General features: G+C 51.5%; 8 protein-coding genes across 8 annotated transcripts; 4 read left to right on the top strand and 4 right to left on the bottom strand.

Moving 5' to 3' along the window:
• Nucleotides 1-274: 274 nt before the first annotated feature.
• Nucleotides 275-791, top strand: ASPBRDRAFT_55874 (LYR motif-containing protein 2; the record flags this gene model as incomplete). Its single annotated transcript, XM_067627457.1, has 5 exons — nt 275-358; nt 409-466; nt 524-606; nt 658-681; nt 732-791. 5 exons carry the CDS (start codon nt 275-277, stop codon nt 789-791), a joined length of 309 nt encoding a protein of 102 aa, XP_067478505.1.
• A 191-nt stretch (nt 792-982) lies between these two features.
• On the bottom strand, nt 983-1,662 carry rcf1 (respiratory supercomplex assembly factor RCF1; the record flags this gene model as incomplete). Its single annotated transcript, XM_067621026.1, has 3 exons — nt 983-1,407; nt 1,478-1,548; nt 1,625-1,662. The coding sequence occupies 3 exons, from the start codon at nt 1,660-1,662 to the stop codon at nt 983-985; spliced, it is 534 nt and encodes a 177-aa protein (XP_067478504.1).
• Nucleotides 1,663-2,632: 970 nt separating this feature from the next.
• ASPBRDRAFT_44173 (threonine dehydratase, biosynthetic) lies at nt 2,633-4,917 on the top strand. The gene is made up of 3 exons (XM_067625135.1): nt 2,633-3,086; nt 3,150-3,366; nt 3,427-4,917. Exons 1-3 carry the CDS (start codon nt 2,904-2,906, stop codon nt 4,722-4,724), a joined length of 1,698 nt encoding a protein of 565 aa, XP_067478503.1. The 5' UTR covers nt 2,633-2,903; the 3' UTR covers nt 4,725-4,917.
• Nucleotides 4,918-5,183: 266 nt separating this feature from the next.
• ASPBRDRAFT_196768 (50S ribosomal protein L36) lies at nt 5,184-5,714 on the top strand (the record flags this gene model as incomplete). Its single annotated transcript, XM_067621025.1, has 3 exons — nt 5,184-5,453; nt 5,568-5,602; nt 5,675-5,714. 3 exons carry the CDS (start codon nt 5,184-5,186, stop codon nt 5,712-5,714), a joined length of 345 nt encoding a protein of 114 aa, XP_067478502.1.
• A 140-nt stretch (nt 5,715-5,854) lies between these two features.
• ASPBRDRAFT_606772 (uncharacterized protein) lies at nt 5,855-6,383 on the bottom strand. The gene has a single exon (XM_067628258.1). The coding sequence runs from the start codon at nt 6,282-6,284 to the stop codon at nt 5,994-5,996; it is 291 nt and encodes a 96-aa protein (XP_067478501.1). The 5' UTR covers nt 6,285-6,383; the 3' UTR covers nt 5,855-5,993.
• Nucleotides 6,384-6,481: 98 nt separating this feature from the next.
• ASPBRDRAFT_55870 (histidine phosphatase family protein) lies at nt 6,482-8,109 on the top strand (the record flags this gene model as incomplete). The annotated part of the gene is made up of 4 exons (XM_067627456.1): nt 6,482-7,259; nt 7,319-7,436; nt 7,514-7,618; nt 7,686-8,109. The coding sequence occupies 4 exons, from the start codon at nt 6,482-6,484 to the stop codon at nt 8,107-8,109; spliced, it is 1,425 nt and encodes a 474-aa protein (XP_067478500.1).
• Nucleotides 8,110-8,276: 167 nt separating this feature from the next.
• ASPBRDRAFT_44171 (NAD-dependent succinate-semialdehyde dehydrogenase) lies at nt 8,277-10,405 on the bottom strand. The gene is made up of 4 exons (XM_067625134.1): nt 10,042-10,405; nt 9,887-9,974; nt 8,549-9,818; nt 8,277-8,469 (listed from the first exon to the last, which is right to left on the bottom strand). Exons 1-4 carry the CDS (start codon nt 10,060-10,062, stop codon nt 8,358-8,360), a joined length of 1,491 nt encoding a protein of 496 aa, XP_067478499.1. The 5' UTR covers nt 10,063-10,405; the 3' UTR covers nt 8,277-8,357.
• A 434-nt stretch (nt 10,406-10,839) lies between these two features.
• ASPBRDRAFT_44170 (uncharacterized protein) lies at nt 10,840-13,081 on the bottom strand. The gene has a single exon (XM_067625133.1). It carries the CDS (start codon nt 12,816-12,818, stop codon nt 10,920-10,922), a length of 1,899 nt encoding a protein of 632 aa, XP_067478498.1. The 5' UTR covers nt 12,819-13,081; the 3' UTR covers nt 10,840-10,919.
• Nucleotides 13,082-13,386: the final 305 nt, after the last annotated feature.

The following is a 13,386-nucleotide window of genomic DNA, read 5'->3' as shown; positions in this document are numbered from 1 at the left end:
CGGACCCATCCAAATTGGTGAAGCCGTGCTCTAGACCTCAGGTACAACAACGACAGACTTGTGTAATTTGATTACCGTCGGCGCCGAAATATTTCATACCAGTACAGCGTGGCAGAACTAGCTACCGCCTTCTTCTCCGCCACCATCAAATAATCATCATAGATACCATCATTGACTGCTTCCAGCAATTCCTATAGAAACAGTCCAGCATTGATAATACTTCTCAGCTACCGTGTCGGTGACCAGTGGAGCAAATTATATACATTCTGTCCAGATGCGATCTTCTCTGAGACTTCTGGCTTCGGTATCCCGCAGCCAGCCGTCGAAGCTCAGGAAGCCAACCATTAGCCTTGATCATGTGTGTAGCCAACGTTAGTTAAATCGTTCATGCGCTGATATGATCGACAGTTCATCCAGAGGCAACGAGTTATTTCTCTATGGCGGGAGATTGTGCGAGCGCTCAATAGTCGGTTCCCACTTACATAGTTTACAACAATCATGCTCCATACTGATGGGGTCGCAGAAATACCAAGCTCATCGACCAAGGATGAACTGCACAAATATGCCCGTGGGGAGTTTGAGCGCAACAGGAACGTTACAGACTTGGTATGGCTTTTCTAGTATTCTACTGTAGCACCAGACTGATGAGAGCGACAGCAACATATACGATACCTTATCTCGGTATGTACCCCATCTGTCCCTTCATGGGCAAGCAGCCTAACTATACATAGACCGGAAAGTCCGAATTCGATATGATGAGGCGCTATATCGACGAGCAAGTTGTAGGCTGAAGAGGGATCTCACCAGGACCAAACAGTAATGAAAGCACAAACTTAGGTCCAGAAATATGAGAAATCAGTGGCTAAGAGATGGAGAGAGATATTCTGTCAAAAACTAGAATGCATATATGTACAATATCATAGATACCCAGACCAATATGAGAATCAAACAAGAAACTCAGCAATACTCACTTTTGTCGCCCTTACTGCCTCGACAACAACTCCTTCACAGCACTCAGTACCCCGATTGACTTCTGTTCGGAGGGCTCGATAGCAGAGCGAGCAGCATCCTGATCAGGGAATGATCTCTTAGCAGCTGCGGCCTCGTTCGCCGCGGCTTCAATAGCCGCATGGCGCTCCCGCCAGCCCCTGTCTTCCTTGTCACGGATCTCCAACTCTCGCAGCCAAGCGTCCCGCTTTTCCTGGCTCTTGCGTGCTTCCACCATCTGCTCGAACTCCCTCCGTTGCTTCCGCTCGCTACCGTAGTACATGCCTCCAGCGACCACAGCGATAAGGGTGAAGAACTGGGCGTAGATACGAGCACGGAACATCTTATTCATCTCGACGGAGTCGCCGGCCTTCATTGACCGGTAGGCCCGGTAAAGCGCGTAGGAAGTGGCAGCACATCCTGGGTTCAAAGAAGGTTAGTTATGTCAAGTTACCGATATCAAGTGTCCGAGCTTCAATTGCCTGCCTACCTAGCGGGATCAGAGGCTCTTCCTTGAGACGCCTGCGGAACTTTTGGAGCGAAGTCTCCTCTTGGAACTGACTGGAAGAGCAAATTTTGTTAGGACTAGCTACACCTGCAGTCTGAAAGCTGTATTGGAAAGGCGAGGAATACATACGGATTTTCTTCAAAAGACGACGGGAGAGGCTCGCTCATTTTGCTAATATAACTACTGTCTGTCACCTGTGATTGTGGCGATCGGGGAAGAGGCTCGGAGAGGCTGCGGCCGCCGGAGCTAGAAGTTAATCAGATCTGCAAGACATTAGCCAACAATTACCAAAATGGAGGAGGCAGCCAACACTGCACATGAATGCCGACCTTGACTGAATAGTAGCACCCTGTTCAAAGAGAGAGGTAAATGCGTTGCGCGTGCACCCGGGCAACATGACGTCGGAAGATACAAGAGTACGGAGGAGATAATTTTCGTATTATTCAATACAGTATGTTACGGGGAGGAGGCGTAAGACCATGTACCTTCACTTACTCTTCTATCAGGCCATACTTCGGACAGATGACCGGGCCTGGGATATGACTCGAGGTTTCTACGGGATATATCAGGTGCTTCTTTCCCAGGAAGAATGACTTCACTGAGCCGTAGGTTCGTGGTAGATCCTCCAGAAACGGACATAACAACGTAGCTTCGTCAGACGCCTAGGGTTGAGCGTAGTATTACCGAGTCATGTTTAACACCAATGATCTTCGATAATTGAAGTCAAAGCATCGTTCTCCATGGCAGGTCATGTGAATAGCTTCTTCTTTTGCCTATTCCTTATTTGGGCAAGGTTTTGGAAAAATCGCATCCGGACTTTTCTTAACCTTGACGGATGGTCTATCAAGCTTGTGAGACTCAAAACTTGTCATGGAATAGAGTCTGAGCTCATTGGCCGGGAAGAAGCATGTACGTAAAGACTTTCCCATTGTTTCCTGGTAGTTGTGCATGGATTCCTTCAGGCCCACATCAACCATGAATAGCATTATGGGGTAAGTGTATGAAGACTGCAATGTCTGAGAAAATATTGAGGCGGCGATTTGTTGCCGCTTCCGAGGAATGTTATGGGGAAACAGGTGGGATGATACAACATAAAATCATATTATGAGCCTGTGATGCCCCCCTTGGTTCCTAAATCTTTTCCATCTCTTTTCTTCTTCCCTTAACATTGATCAACCATTCCTCAACTAGTCCTGGCCTGCAGCTTAGGGCTGAAATTGAGGGTTGATGACATAAAACTTTTCCGCTCCGATCACGGAATTCCCCACGGAATACGCTGATTGTTCGGATCCAGTGCCACCGCCGGACTTTTCGTCGGGTTGACTCAGAGGATTTCCGCCGGATTCTGGACTTTGTTTTTGTTCTTATCTTGTTCAATTCTCTCCCATATACCCACAAAGACGCCATAATGCCGGGCGAAGTAACTGCGAACGGCGTTTCGTCCCCCATCTCCACCAAGTTGGACAACCTGACCCTGAACGAGCGTTCGGCCGCTCCGTCTCCCACTTCGGAGAAGGTGGATGGCCAGGAGCGCTCAACTGTTGATTATGGCATTCCTGACGCCTTCCTGCTTCCCAATGGAACACCAGACGTGAGTCTACACTATGGATTCTTACATACTCTATATGAATATTCATGCGATGCCTGTATTTAGTATCTCCGGTTGATCCTGACGTCCCGTGTTTACGACATTATCGAAGAAACCCCGCTTCACCATGCGGTCAACCTCAGCAACCGCCTGGAATGCCGTGTGCTTTTGAAGAGAGAGGATCTCCTCCCCGTGTTCAGTTTCAAGCTCCGTGGAGCCTACAATAAGATGGCGCACTTGACCCCCGAGCAACGGTGGAAGGGAGTCATTGCGTGCTCAGCAGGTGGGTGGCGTCGGTGTAAGGGGGTGATGGTGACTCAAGTCGACTGACGCAAATTTAAAGGAAACCATGCGCAGGGCGTTGCATACTCGGCTCGGAAACTGAAGATCCCCGCGACTATCGTTATGCCATCGGGCACCCCCGCTATCAAGCATTTGAATGTTGCCCGCCTCGGTGGTAGCGTGGTCCTCCATGGAGACGACTTCGACGCAGCTAAGCAAGAAGCATACCGGTTGCAGGAGCAGCACGGACTCACCATGATCCCTCCTTTCGATGACCCCTACGTGATCGCTGGTCAAGGAACCATTGGCATGGAGATATTGCGCCAGGCCAACTTGGAGAAGCTGGAGGCTGTCTTCTGTGCTGTCGGCGGTGGAGGTCTGATCGCTGGCATTGGTGTCTACCTCAAGCGCATCGCACCGCATGTGAAGATCATTGGCGTTGAGGCCCACGATGCCAATGCCATGGCCCAGTCTCTTGATTCGGGTTCGCGAGTGTTCCTTAAGGAAGTGGGTCTGTTCGCAGACGGTGCTGCTGTCAAGTCCGTTGGAGAGGAGAACTACCGACTGGCGCGTGAAGTTATCGATGAGATCGTTCAGGTCAGCACCGATGAGACGTGCGCCGCCATCAAGGATGCGTTCGAGGACACACGATCAATCATTGAACCGGCAGGTGCCCTGGCTCTGGCCGGTCTTAAGAAGTACGCCACAATGAACCCCAGCCCCGACACGAGCAGAGAGTTGTGCGCTATCGCTTCTGGAGCAAACATGGACTTTGACCGCCTGCGCTTTGTTGCTGAGCGTGCGGCCCTGGGAGAGCGGAAGGAGGCGCTCCTGAGCGTCAGGATCCCCGAGAAGCCGGGCGCTTTCGCGAAGCTCGTCGAGGTTGTCCTTCCTCATGCCGTCACGGCCTTCAGCTACCGTTATGCTCGTGATTCGTCCGCCGATGTTCTGATGGGCATCTCTTTGTCCGCCGCTACCGGTCGGGACGACTTGGCCAAAATCATCAGCCAATTGGTACGAGGTGGCATGGATGCGAAGGATCTCAGTGATGACGAGCTGGCTAAGCGGCACTTGCGCTTCCTGGTTGGCGGTCGCAGCGAGGTCTCGGATGAACGGTTGTTCATGTTCGAGTTCCCCGAACGTCCTGGGGCTCTCGCCAAGTTCTTGACCACTCTTCGTCCCAACCAGAACATCTCTTTGTTCCATTACCGCAACTACGGCGGCGATGTTGGCAAGGTGCTTGCTGGTATCCAGTGCCCTGACAACGAGAAGGCAGAGCTGGAGGCTTTCCTCAGCGATCTGGCTTATCCCTTCACCGAACATACCGATTCTCCGACCTACAAGACCTTCCTGCGGTAGAGAGACTACGCTATCGACTTTGGCATTTTCTTTTCAAGTTAGATTATTAGAAAACACAGTGTGGGCCGTTGATGGATTTTGTTTGAAAATGTTTAGGCGTTCTGTTGGGCATGGGGAAGATAGATCTGTGTACCTAAGTTTGGGGACTTTCTTCGTATAAACTCTAATGAAGCATGATACAAATTATCTTTACTGACTATTCAGAAATAATGATCCTCCATATTAGCTGTAGTTTGTAGTAGTTGATGCTTCGGAACATTGCCAATCAAACATGATTGGCCGGATCTCGGATGTCGGCGTTACAGTAACTCCGGCCAGCATTTGCTCCGAAGGGATTCCGAACATTCGAGGAAAAGAGGTGCCAATTTAGCTATCTCGAGTCTAGATTCCCTCGAGTTCTCCATTCTCTTGCAGATTCTCGGCGGCTTTAGAATTGCCATCTATCCGCCAATTCACACCATGCTGTCTTTCCGTTCCGTCTTCGGGGCCTCGACCGGTGCCCTCCGTCAAATTCTCCCCTCCTTCTCTCGCCGGTCCGCCGCTCTCGTTTCGCGCCCATTCTCGCAGATCGCACGCCTCTCCCTTGGCAATGGCCTTCGCCTCTTGCGCTCCGGAAAGCAGACCAACAATGTCGGAGTTGCTAGTGTGGGGACAACATTGAGACAGGTCGAGCAGGTCCGGGGAATGAAGACTCGCTCATCGGTGAAGCGGTTGTGTGATGGCTGCAAGGTATGATATGAGACTAGTCGAATTGGCTTCATTCTCTACTGCTGGAGAAGTCGGCATTAGCAGTAGCTTGCCTGTGCTCTATGTTGGAAAGTGGCTAATACAGCGAACTTGCAGCCTGTGCGGAGAAAGAACCGTGTCTACATCATCTGGTAAGATTCCATCGATGTGAGCTGCAAAGCTCATTGTGGTATGATTGCTGACATTTACTTTCTGCGCAATAGCTCCAAGAACCCGAAGCACAAGCAGCGCCAAGGGAAATAGATGGATAGAAACGGTTGCGAGAGCATGAGAGAATGAGCGTACCTTCGAACGAGATTTGCTTGCATTGAACATCAACTGAAGCCGATGGAAGAGCTAGCATTACTTACGTGACCGCTGCCTGATCTTGCGACGGTGGTGGTAAAATCGTGGATAGATGTTTTGTGGGTATACGGCTACTGCTACTGGGTCTCGACATTGGGAAATACCGCGCATTTGCTATGGGATACGACCAACTGGTTGGTTAGGCGCTTTGTTGCATTGTCTGTACATTAATTGTGTCTATATATTGGAATCTTCTTTCTTCAAATTCCTCCCGGGTGGACTGGTGGTACCTTGGTGGTTGTTGAGGGGTCCGCAGTACCTCGGATGCGCGGACTCCTCACGCGACACTCTGCTTGATCCGACAGTTCCCTGATCTGCTTCTGTTGCATCCTCACTTCCTGGACATATGCGGGGTGTTGTCTGTATGATCAGGTTGGGAGACGTGCTCAATGTATTGAGCGATCGACTCCGCACGGTTTGCATTTCTTCCCGAAGCAGCATGCAAGGGATGCTACCGGAATCGTCCATATTCGAATGATGTCAACGATAACATTCCACTGATCGTTTCATCGCCGACAGACCCCTTTTTACCACCTGCATTAGCATACCTGAATGAAGTCATTTCCTACGATCTCAGACTCCGGAATGTGCAGACACGTGGATGCTGAAACCTGAAACAGTAATATACAATCAACATCCTTACTCTTGTGCTCCCAGTCACCGTCATGGCACGACTCCGAGCAGAAATCGCCTGTCTCTGGTTCATCCCAGCAGTCGGTGCGCTGAGCAGGTCGTATACTTTCTCCAACTCCCTCATCTCCCAGCAAGTCTTCGACGGTGAGAACTTCCTCGAATATGACGGTGTCCGGGGTCCCTACGTGAACCGCATATCCTACGGAATCAGTCGCGATCCTCCGCCACAATGCTCCGTTGACCAGGTTATCATGATCAAACGACATGGTGAACGATATCCCACCTCCGGAGAAGGAACTTCCATTGAACAGGCCCTGAGGAAAGTCAACGACTCCATCGCAGGCAACTACAGCGGCGGCGATCTAGCATTCCTGGGTAACTGGACCTATTTCGTCCCATCCGACTGCTACGAAGCAGAGACCTGGACAGGGCCCTATGCAGGGTTAACAGACGCATACAACCATGGCAGGGCGTACCGGCAACGCTACGGGAACCTCTATAACGATTCATCCATACTCCCGTTGTTCACCTCCGACTTCCAACGAGTCATCAGCACAGCGCAGAAGTTCGGACAAGGATTCCTCGGTAACCAAAGCTACGCGACCAGAGCAGCGCTCAATATCATCTCTGAGTCCAGCGACCAGGGTGCAGACAGTCTGACACCAACATGTCATAGACAGGACGATAATGCACAACGCATCTGCGGCGACATGCCGTACTATCTTCCTCAGTTCGATGTCGCTGCGGACCGCCTGAACGCACAGTATCAGGGTCTCAACCTGAACTGGACAGACGTGTACTCACTTATACGTATACAATCCTATCTCCCACGTCCATAAAACGATGCACACGCTAAGAATGGACAACAGTAATGACGGCCTACGAACTCAACACGCGCGCCTCATCACCGTGGATCGACGTCTTTACCACAGAGGAATGGATTAGTTTCGCCCACCTCTGGAACGTCAACTTCTACTACTGCTCAGGGTATCTTTTCCCATCTTCAACCTTACCATCACAACATCCACATAATGCATCAATACTAATGACAATAACACCAACAGCCCCGGCAGCAACTACACCAGCGCCCTTGGCGCCCTCTACCTAAACGCCAGCCTCACCCTCCTCCAACAAGGGCCCTCCTCATCCGGGCCTCTCTTCTTCAACTTGTACCACACCCCCTCCCCCCAAATCCCTCCTCCCCTTTCCATCCCACTAACATTGAATGACAAACAGTGCCCACGACAGCAACATATCCCCCATAATAACCGCCCTCGGCATCGCCACACCCTCCCAACCCCTCAACCAAACCCGCATCCCCTTCCCCCCATCCCCCTGGTCCGTCCAAAACATAGTCCCAATGGGCGGCCGTCTCACTATCGAGCGAATGAACTGTACTGATTCTGCCCTGGCGCCGGCAGGGATCTTTGTCCGGCTGGTCCTCAATGAGGCCGTTGTGCCGTTGGAAAGCTGTCAAAGTGGACCCGGATTTTCGTGTCCGTTGCAGGAGTATGCGAGTTTTGTGGGAGGGTTGCCGAGTTATGTGAGTGAGTGTGATGTTCCCAGGGATGAGAGTCAGTATTTGCGGTTTTGGTGGAGGTGGAATAGTTCCACGGCGGAGAATTTTAGGCAAGGGACAAGGTGTGGAGGTTTGGCTTAGGTTTTACTTCAATTCGGAATGATTGGTGATAGGAGGGGATGGCGACGATGATCTATGCTGGGTGCTATGGTATACTACTAGTGTAGCAATGATACAATATGTGAGTGGATAACTCCTTAAAGTTGAAATGATACATTCCGTCATGGCTCCATAATATATAAAAGTAGCATAATTCGAACAAACCCCATTCCCGGATATAACAGCCCCAAAAACCAACCTAGTATCCCAATTTATACATTCCCAATAACCTACTGAAGAGGCTCAATTCCACCGAAAGTGACACTCTTGACCACCAAGAACTCATCAATACCATACTTGCTGCCCTCGCGACCAAAGCCACTCTGCTTGACACCGCCGAACCTATTTAACCAAATCAGTTAGCAAGCAACATCCAACGATGACATTTCCAAGGAAATAAACAAAACGAGGGTATACTCACGGAGAAGCAACATCACTAATAAGTCCCGTGTTGACACCCACCATACCAACCTCCAACGCCTCCGCAACACGGAAGATACGCTTAACGTTACTGCTGAAGAAGTACCCCGCCAGACCAACCTCAGCCTTGTTAGCCAGATCGACAACCTCCTTCTCTGTCTCGAAGGGGAAAAGACCCGCCACGGGGCCGAACGTCTCCTCCGAAGCGACGAGCATATCCTTGTTCATCTCCGTGAGGACAGTCAAATCGTAGAAGTTAGGACCCAGGTGAGCGGCCTTCTGACCACCCGTCAGGACCTGTGCGCCCTTGGACACAGCGTCGCGGACGTGCTCGTCGACCTTGTTGACGGCGCGTTCGTGGATGACCGGACCGTGGGTCACGCCTTCTTCGAAACCGGCACCCAGCTTGAAGTCCTTGACCTTCGCGGCGAAGCGCTTGGCGAATTCGTCGTAGATGCCGCGCTGCACGTAGATGCGGTTCGCGCACACGCAGGTCTGTCCGGAGCTACGGAACTTGGAGGCCACGGCGCCGGCGACGGCAGCGTCGAGGTCCTCGACGTCATCGAAGACGATGAAGGGGGCGTTGCCGCCTAGTTCCCAGGAGACCTTTTTGATGGTCGAGGAGGACTGCTTCATGAGGAGCTTGCCGACGTTGGTGGAGCCGGTGAAGGAGACCTTGCGGACCTCCGGGTGGGTGGTGATGGCTTCGCCGACCTCGGGGGTGTTCTGGGATGCGGTGACGATGTTGACGACACCCTTGGGGATGCCGGCGCGGTGGGCCAGCTCGGCGAGGGCGTTGGCCGTGAAGGGCGTCTCACCGGGGGTCTTTGCGACGACGGTGCAGCCGGCTGCGAGAGCAGGGCCGATCTTCCTGGTGATCATGGCGGCGGGGAAGTTCCAGGGGGTGATAAGCCCGCAGACACCGACGGGTTGCTTCAGGGTCATGACCCGGTTGCCGGGCACGGAGGATGGGATGGTGTCACCGTAGATGCGGGGAGCTTCTTCGCTGAACCATTCGAAGAAGCTGGCCGCGTAGTTCACTTCGCCTTTGGCGTCAGCGAGGGGTTTTCCGTTCTCCCATGTTATCAGGGTGGCTAGGTCGTCGGCGTTGTCGATCATGAGCTGGTACCATCTGCGCAGCATGCGGGCGCGCTCCCGGGACAGTGTTGTGCGGAACTTGGGGAAGGCTTCTTTGGCGGCTTGGATGGCCTTCTCGGTGTCTGCGGCGGAGAATTCGGGGCATGTTCCGATGAGCTTGCCTGATGCAGGGTCTAAAGAGGTGATTCTGTGATGAGTATAGCTGGTCGTTGGGTTTGGTTGGGGGAGGTGTATGGCCTACCGTGAACTTCGAAGGTCTGTCCGGATTGAGCGTCTACCCACTCGCCATTGACGTACGCCTTTTGGATAAAGAGGGATTGATCTTTGAGCTATATTATATCCAGCTAATTAGCAATTGGCTCTCCTAGACAAGAAACAGATGATAGCAGCACGAACCGGAGGGACATTGTAACCCATGGTGGAAAGTAGGCGTTTAGTGTGAATAGGAGCAGGAATGGCAAAGGGATAACGAAGGCGCGGTCTCAGAAGTTGCCGGGAAACTGGACGAATAATCCTCTCCATGACCGAAACACTGAAGATATATCAGACCGGCGGATTGTGTGGACGAGCAGATCTCCAGCTGCTTTCTCGCTCTTCGTTCCGAAGTTCGGTGCGGGGAGACCTCGGTTTGTCTTGGGGGAGAGGGATCGCGTTTTTGGGTCGGTGTACCACCACTTTCAGCAATTTGCTATTCAACAGAAATCTGGAAAGATTTCCAATCAATTCCGGACAAGACCAGCTATTTATTCTCGGCAGTAGCAGTGGATTCTGGCGATGGAAATGCGCCGCGAATCTTACCGGCGGCCTTCAAGCGGGGGAGCTGCCGGTCACGTGGGCAGACGTCATTCGGAGCTTTCGGTTGCGCCGCCACTCCATTGCAGGGTTGCTGTCCAGTTAGGAGTGAGTAGAGTGTTCCCTGGCCATTTAGTTATAGTTCTGTAAAGTATTGACGATGAATTGAAGGCATTTGAGGCCGTGAGGGACTTCTGCTGCTCCTGTACATGATTAAATTACATGAGCGTAATCAGAATACCATATCGATATTCTATCCCTGGCCTCGGTGATAGCAACCAATCATCGAATGCCCACACGGCAGCTCCGGAGCACACACCAATAGTTGATTACTAGACTGCCGGTACCTGTACTTGTAATACTGATATATTACGATATCTACAACGCATCACTGATCTATACAGCATCACTTGGGAGTCATTTGTATCCAATAGAATGTAAATATTGGCCATCAGACCATATAAGATTATTCTATCAACACATCACTCGTCATCGTCACCTTCGCCACGCGTGCCAGTCGAGGATCTGCCATCGCTTCTGGAACGGTAATTCGGATGCATGCGCTTCATGTGCAGATTAAGATTCCATGTCCGCGAGAAGCCCTTGTTATGTCTGGAACATGCCCGGATAGGACAGATCAAGTCCTGCTTGCGATGATCTCCTTTGCCTTTTGGTCGGGATCCCTCATCGGCGTCTTCAGGTGCCGTGCTGTTGGCTCGCGATGTCGAGCCTCCCTTGGTGGAAATGGCACGAGAGCGTGGTCGTCTGCTCTGAGATCGGGAGGGTTGTGAGACTTCAGCTTCAGCTTCGGCCTCGGATTCCGGTTCAAGGTCAGTCTCGACTTCGGGTTCTGTTTCACTTTCTTCGTATTTCCATATCTCGGTATTATCGTCTCGTATATCTTGCTTGACCTTCCCTTCTTTGAGGACCTGAAAAGCCATATCTTCGCCAAACAAGGCTGCACATCTCTGTGCGGTTCGCATTACCACGGCTGGTGGCCAGCCTATCATGGAGGCGACTCCCAACACCTCACTCCAATCCCGTATCCCGAGGCGCACACGACTGGGTGACCGTCGACGATCGCTGCCGACGGAGCGGCCTCGTGAGCGGGAAGAGTGTTGCGACTGCGATCTGTATCCTGAAGTTGCTTGGGAGGAGCTATATACGCTTGACTCCGGTTCGTCCGATACATGCGTACTACGAGAACGAGTATCACTCGATCCGCTTTTCCAGGATGATCGTCGGGTTCTTTTTCTTCCTCTCGACTGGCTTCTCTCTCTTTGGGAACCGACTTTTCTCTTCCGGGGTGATGATGAGCCCGAGATTACACTCTCAGTGTCGGTTTGCCAGTCACTTGCGGAGCTGTCATCCGCTGCCACTCCGCCCTTACGCGCACGATGAAGTCCCATGAGAAGATCGTCAAACTGCGAGAGTATATTCCGAGTCAGTGGGCGTAATTGTCGTCTTGATTTGTCGTCGTCTGTTTGGACAGCAGGGCGTAATGGTACACCGTCCGCACCCTCACGCTCGCTTTCCCACGCGGTACTTTCGTCCTGTGTCTCGTGTTGAGAGGCTGATCGTATTCTTCGATGCGATGTTAATGGCTTCTCTTGATAATCCCATTCCCTAGCCCTGAACTTCTCCTTCGCTGTTCGTAACAAGAAAGCCATAATAGACTCCTCTAGCTCGGCACTTGGCCGAGGATCTGGCTGCATTCTCAACGTCCAAGCATCATCAAGTCCTCTCCGTATTTCCTCATCCGGTCTAGGTACTTCAGCTGATGGTAGAGGCCATGCTGCCCAACGCTTCGGAGGAGCAAAAGTATCCATCTCATCCACCAGTTGTTCACCTGTCTCAGTTGCGCGCCTCGCTATATTACGAGCCCGGACCCGAAGCGCATAAGCATTGTATAAATGAGCAGCCAGATCCCGAGCTCGAATATCTTCCAGAGCTTGAGCATTTTGTCTTTCTTCAGCAGTAAATCTTCTCCACGTAGACACAGGCCCGCGAAATCTGTTGGGACGGTAGGAAGGTGCAGGTGACTCTGAATCACGCTGATGGCCATGCCCAGTAATTTTCTGAAGCGGCTGCTGCTGCTCCTTTCTAGGTGATTGAGGAACTGACGCATAGCTGTCCGCATCTGACCCAGATTGATCATCGTCATAACTCTCAACGTAGGTAGCGTCAGAGTGATCATTATCGATCATTGGCTCCTCTTCCATGATCACATCAAGGTCTTGCTGGCTATCTCCTGCCCCAGCTTGGGCTTCTGGGTAGGGTACCAGATCGGCAACATCCTGGCTGCTCGGACCTCCAAAGATGGATCTGTATGGTTGCGCTGACTGCGGCGGGCTAAAGCGCGCGCTTGAAAGTGAGGACATGCCTCAGCGTTGGTGCTTATGAAGCAGTTGACTTGATTTTGAGTACATAGATTGATGGATTGGGGGCTAGTGGATTATTAAGGCCCATATGCAGTAAATCAAGCTAGATAGCGACTATCTAGATGGCCGTTCGGTTGATGATGATCATCAAAGTTGGCGGTGTGGCTGTGAGCTTATCTCGGAGAATTAGAGATGCCAATCTATTGCATTCGAGCATCCATACAGCCAGTAGTATCAAGCATACATGGCGCACTTGTAGAAACTGGACTGGGAATGTTAATGGTAGATTTATTGAATGCTGCGGATCAAAGACGAAAAAGTCGAATGCACGTGACTTGATACATGTCTACTGGGCATCACGACAGGTCCACTCCTTTTATTCTACTTACGCGCTAAGATTATACGGGCTACGATTGAGCATAACTAATCTGAAAAAGCTATGATATACTTAGTCAATGTGTTATGATGGTCAGTCGCTGTTTGGCACCGTGTGGACTGATACCATTCGTACCTCTATCCAACCACGAAGCTTAAACACCTACTGAACCTGCTTGTAAAGGCCTACACA

The sequence above is a fragment of the Aspergillus brasiliensis genome (assembly GCF_001889945.1).
Source record: "Aspergillus brasiliensis CBS 101740 unplaced genomic scaffold ASPBRscaffold_7, whole genome shotgun sequence".
NCBI classification, from domain to species: domain Eukaryota; kingdom Fungi; phylum Ascomycota; class Eurotiomycetes; order Eurotiales; family Aspergillaceae; genus Aspergillus; species Aspergillus brasiliensis.
Note: the sequence above shows the minus strand (reverse complement) of the source record. Positions and strands in the feature narration are given on the sequence as shown.

What these genes read in the sequence shown, in the direction of transcription:
- ASPBRDRAFT_44173 (XM_067625135.1), top strand. Translation starts at nt 2,904, where the DNA reads ATGCCGGGCGAAGTAACTGCGAACGGCGTTTCGTCCCCCATCTCCACC. An exon ending in TTCCCAATGGAACACCAGAC is followed by an intron (nt 3,087 to 3,149) that starts GTGAGTCTACAC and finishes GCCTGTATTTAG; the next exon opens with TATCTCCGGTTGATCCTGAC. An exon ending in AGTCATTGCGTGCTCAGCAG is followed by an intron (nt 3,367 to 3,426) that starts GTGGGTGGCGTC and finishes GCAAATTTAAAG; the next exon opens with GAAACCATGCGCAGGGCGTT.
- ASPBRDRAFT_606772 (XM_067628258.1), bottom strand. Translation starts at nt 6,284, where the DNA reads ATGGACGATTCCGGTAGCATCCCTTGCATGCTGCTTCGGGAAGAAATG.
- ASPBRDRAFT_44171 (XM_067625134.1), bottom strand. Translation starts at nt 10,062, where the DNA reads ATGGGTTACAATGTCCCTCCG. An exon ending in ACAGACCTTCGAAGTTCACG is followed by an intron (nt 9,819 to 9,886) that starts GTAGGCCATACA and finishes TCACCTCTTTAG; the next exon opens with ACCCTGCATCAGGCAAGCTC. An exon ending in ATTAGTGATGTTGCTTCTCC is followed by an intron (nt 8,470 to 8,548) that starts GTGAGTATACCC and finishes TTGGTTAAATAG; the next exon opens with GTTCGGCGGTGTCAAGCAGA.
- ASPBRDRAFT_44170 (XM_067625133.1), bottom strand. Translation starts at nt 12,818, where the DNA reads ATGTCCTCACTTTCAAGCGCGCGCTTTAGCCCGCCGCAGTCAGCGCAA.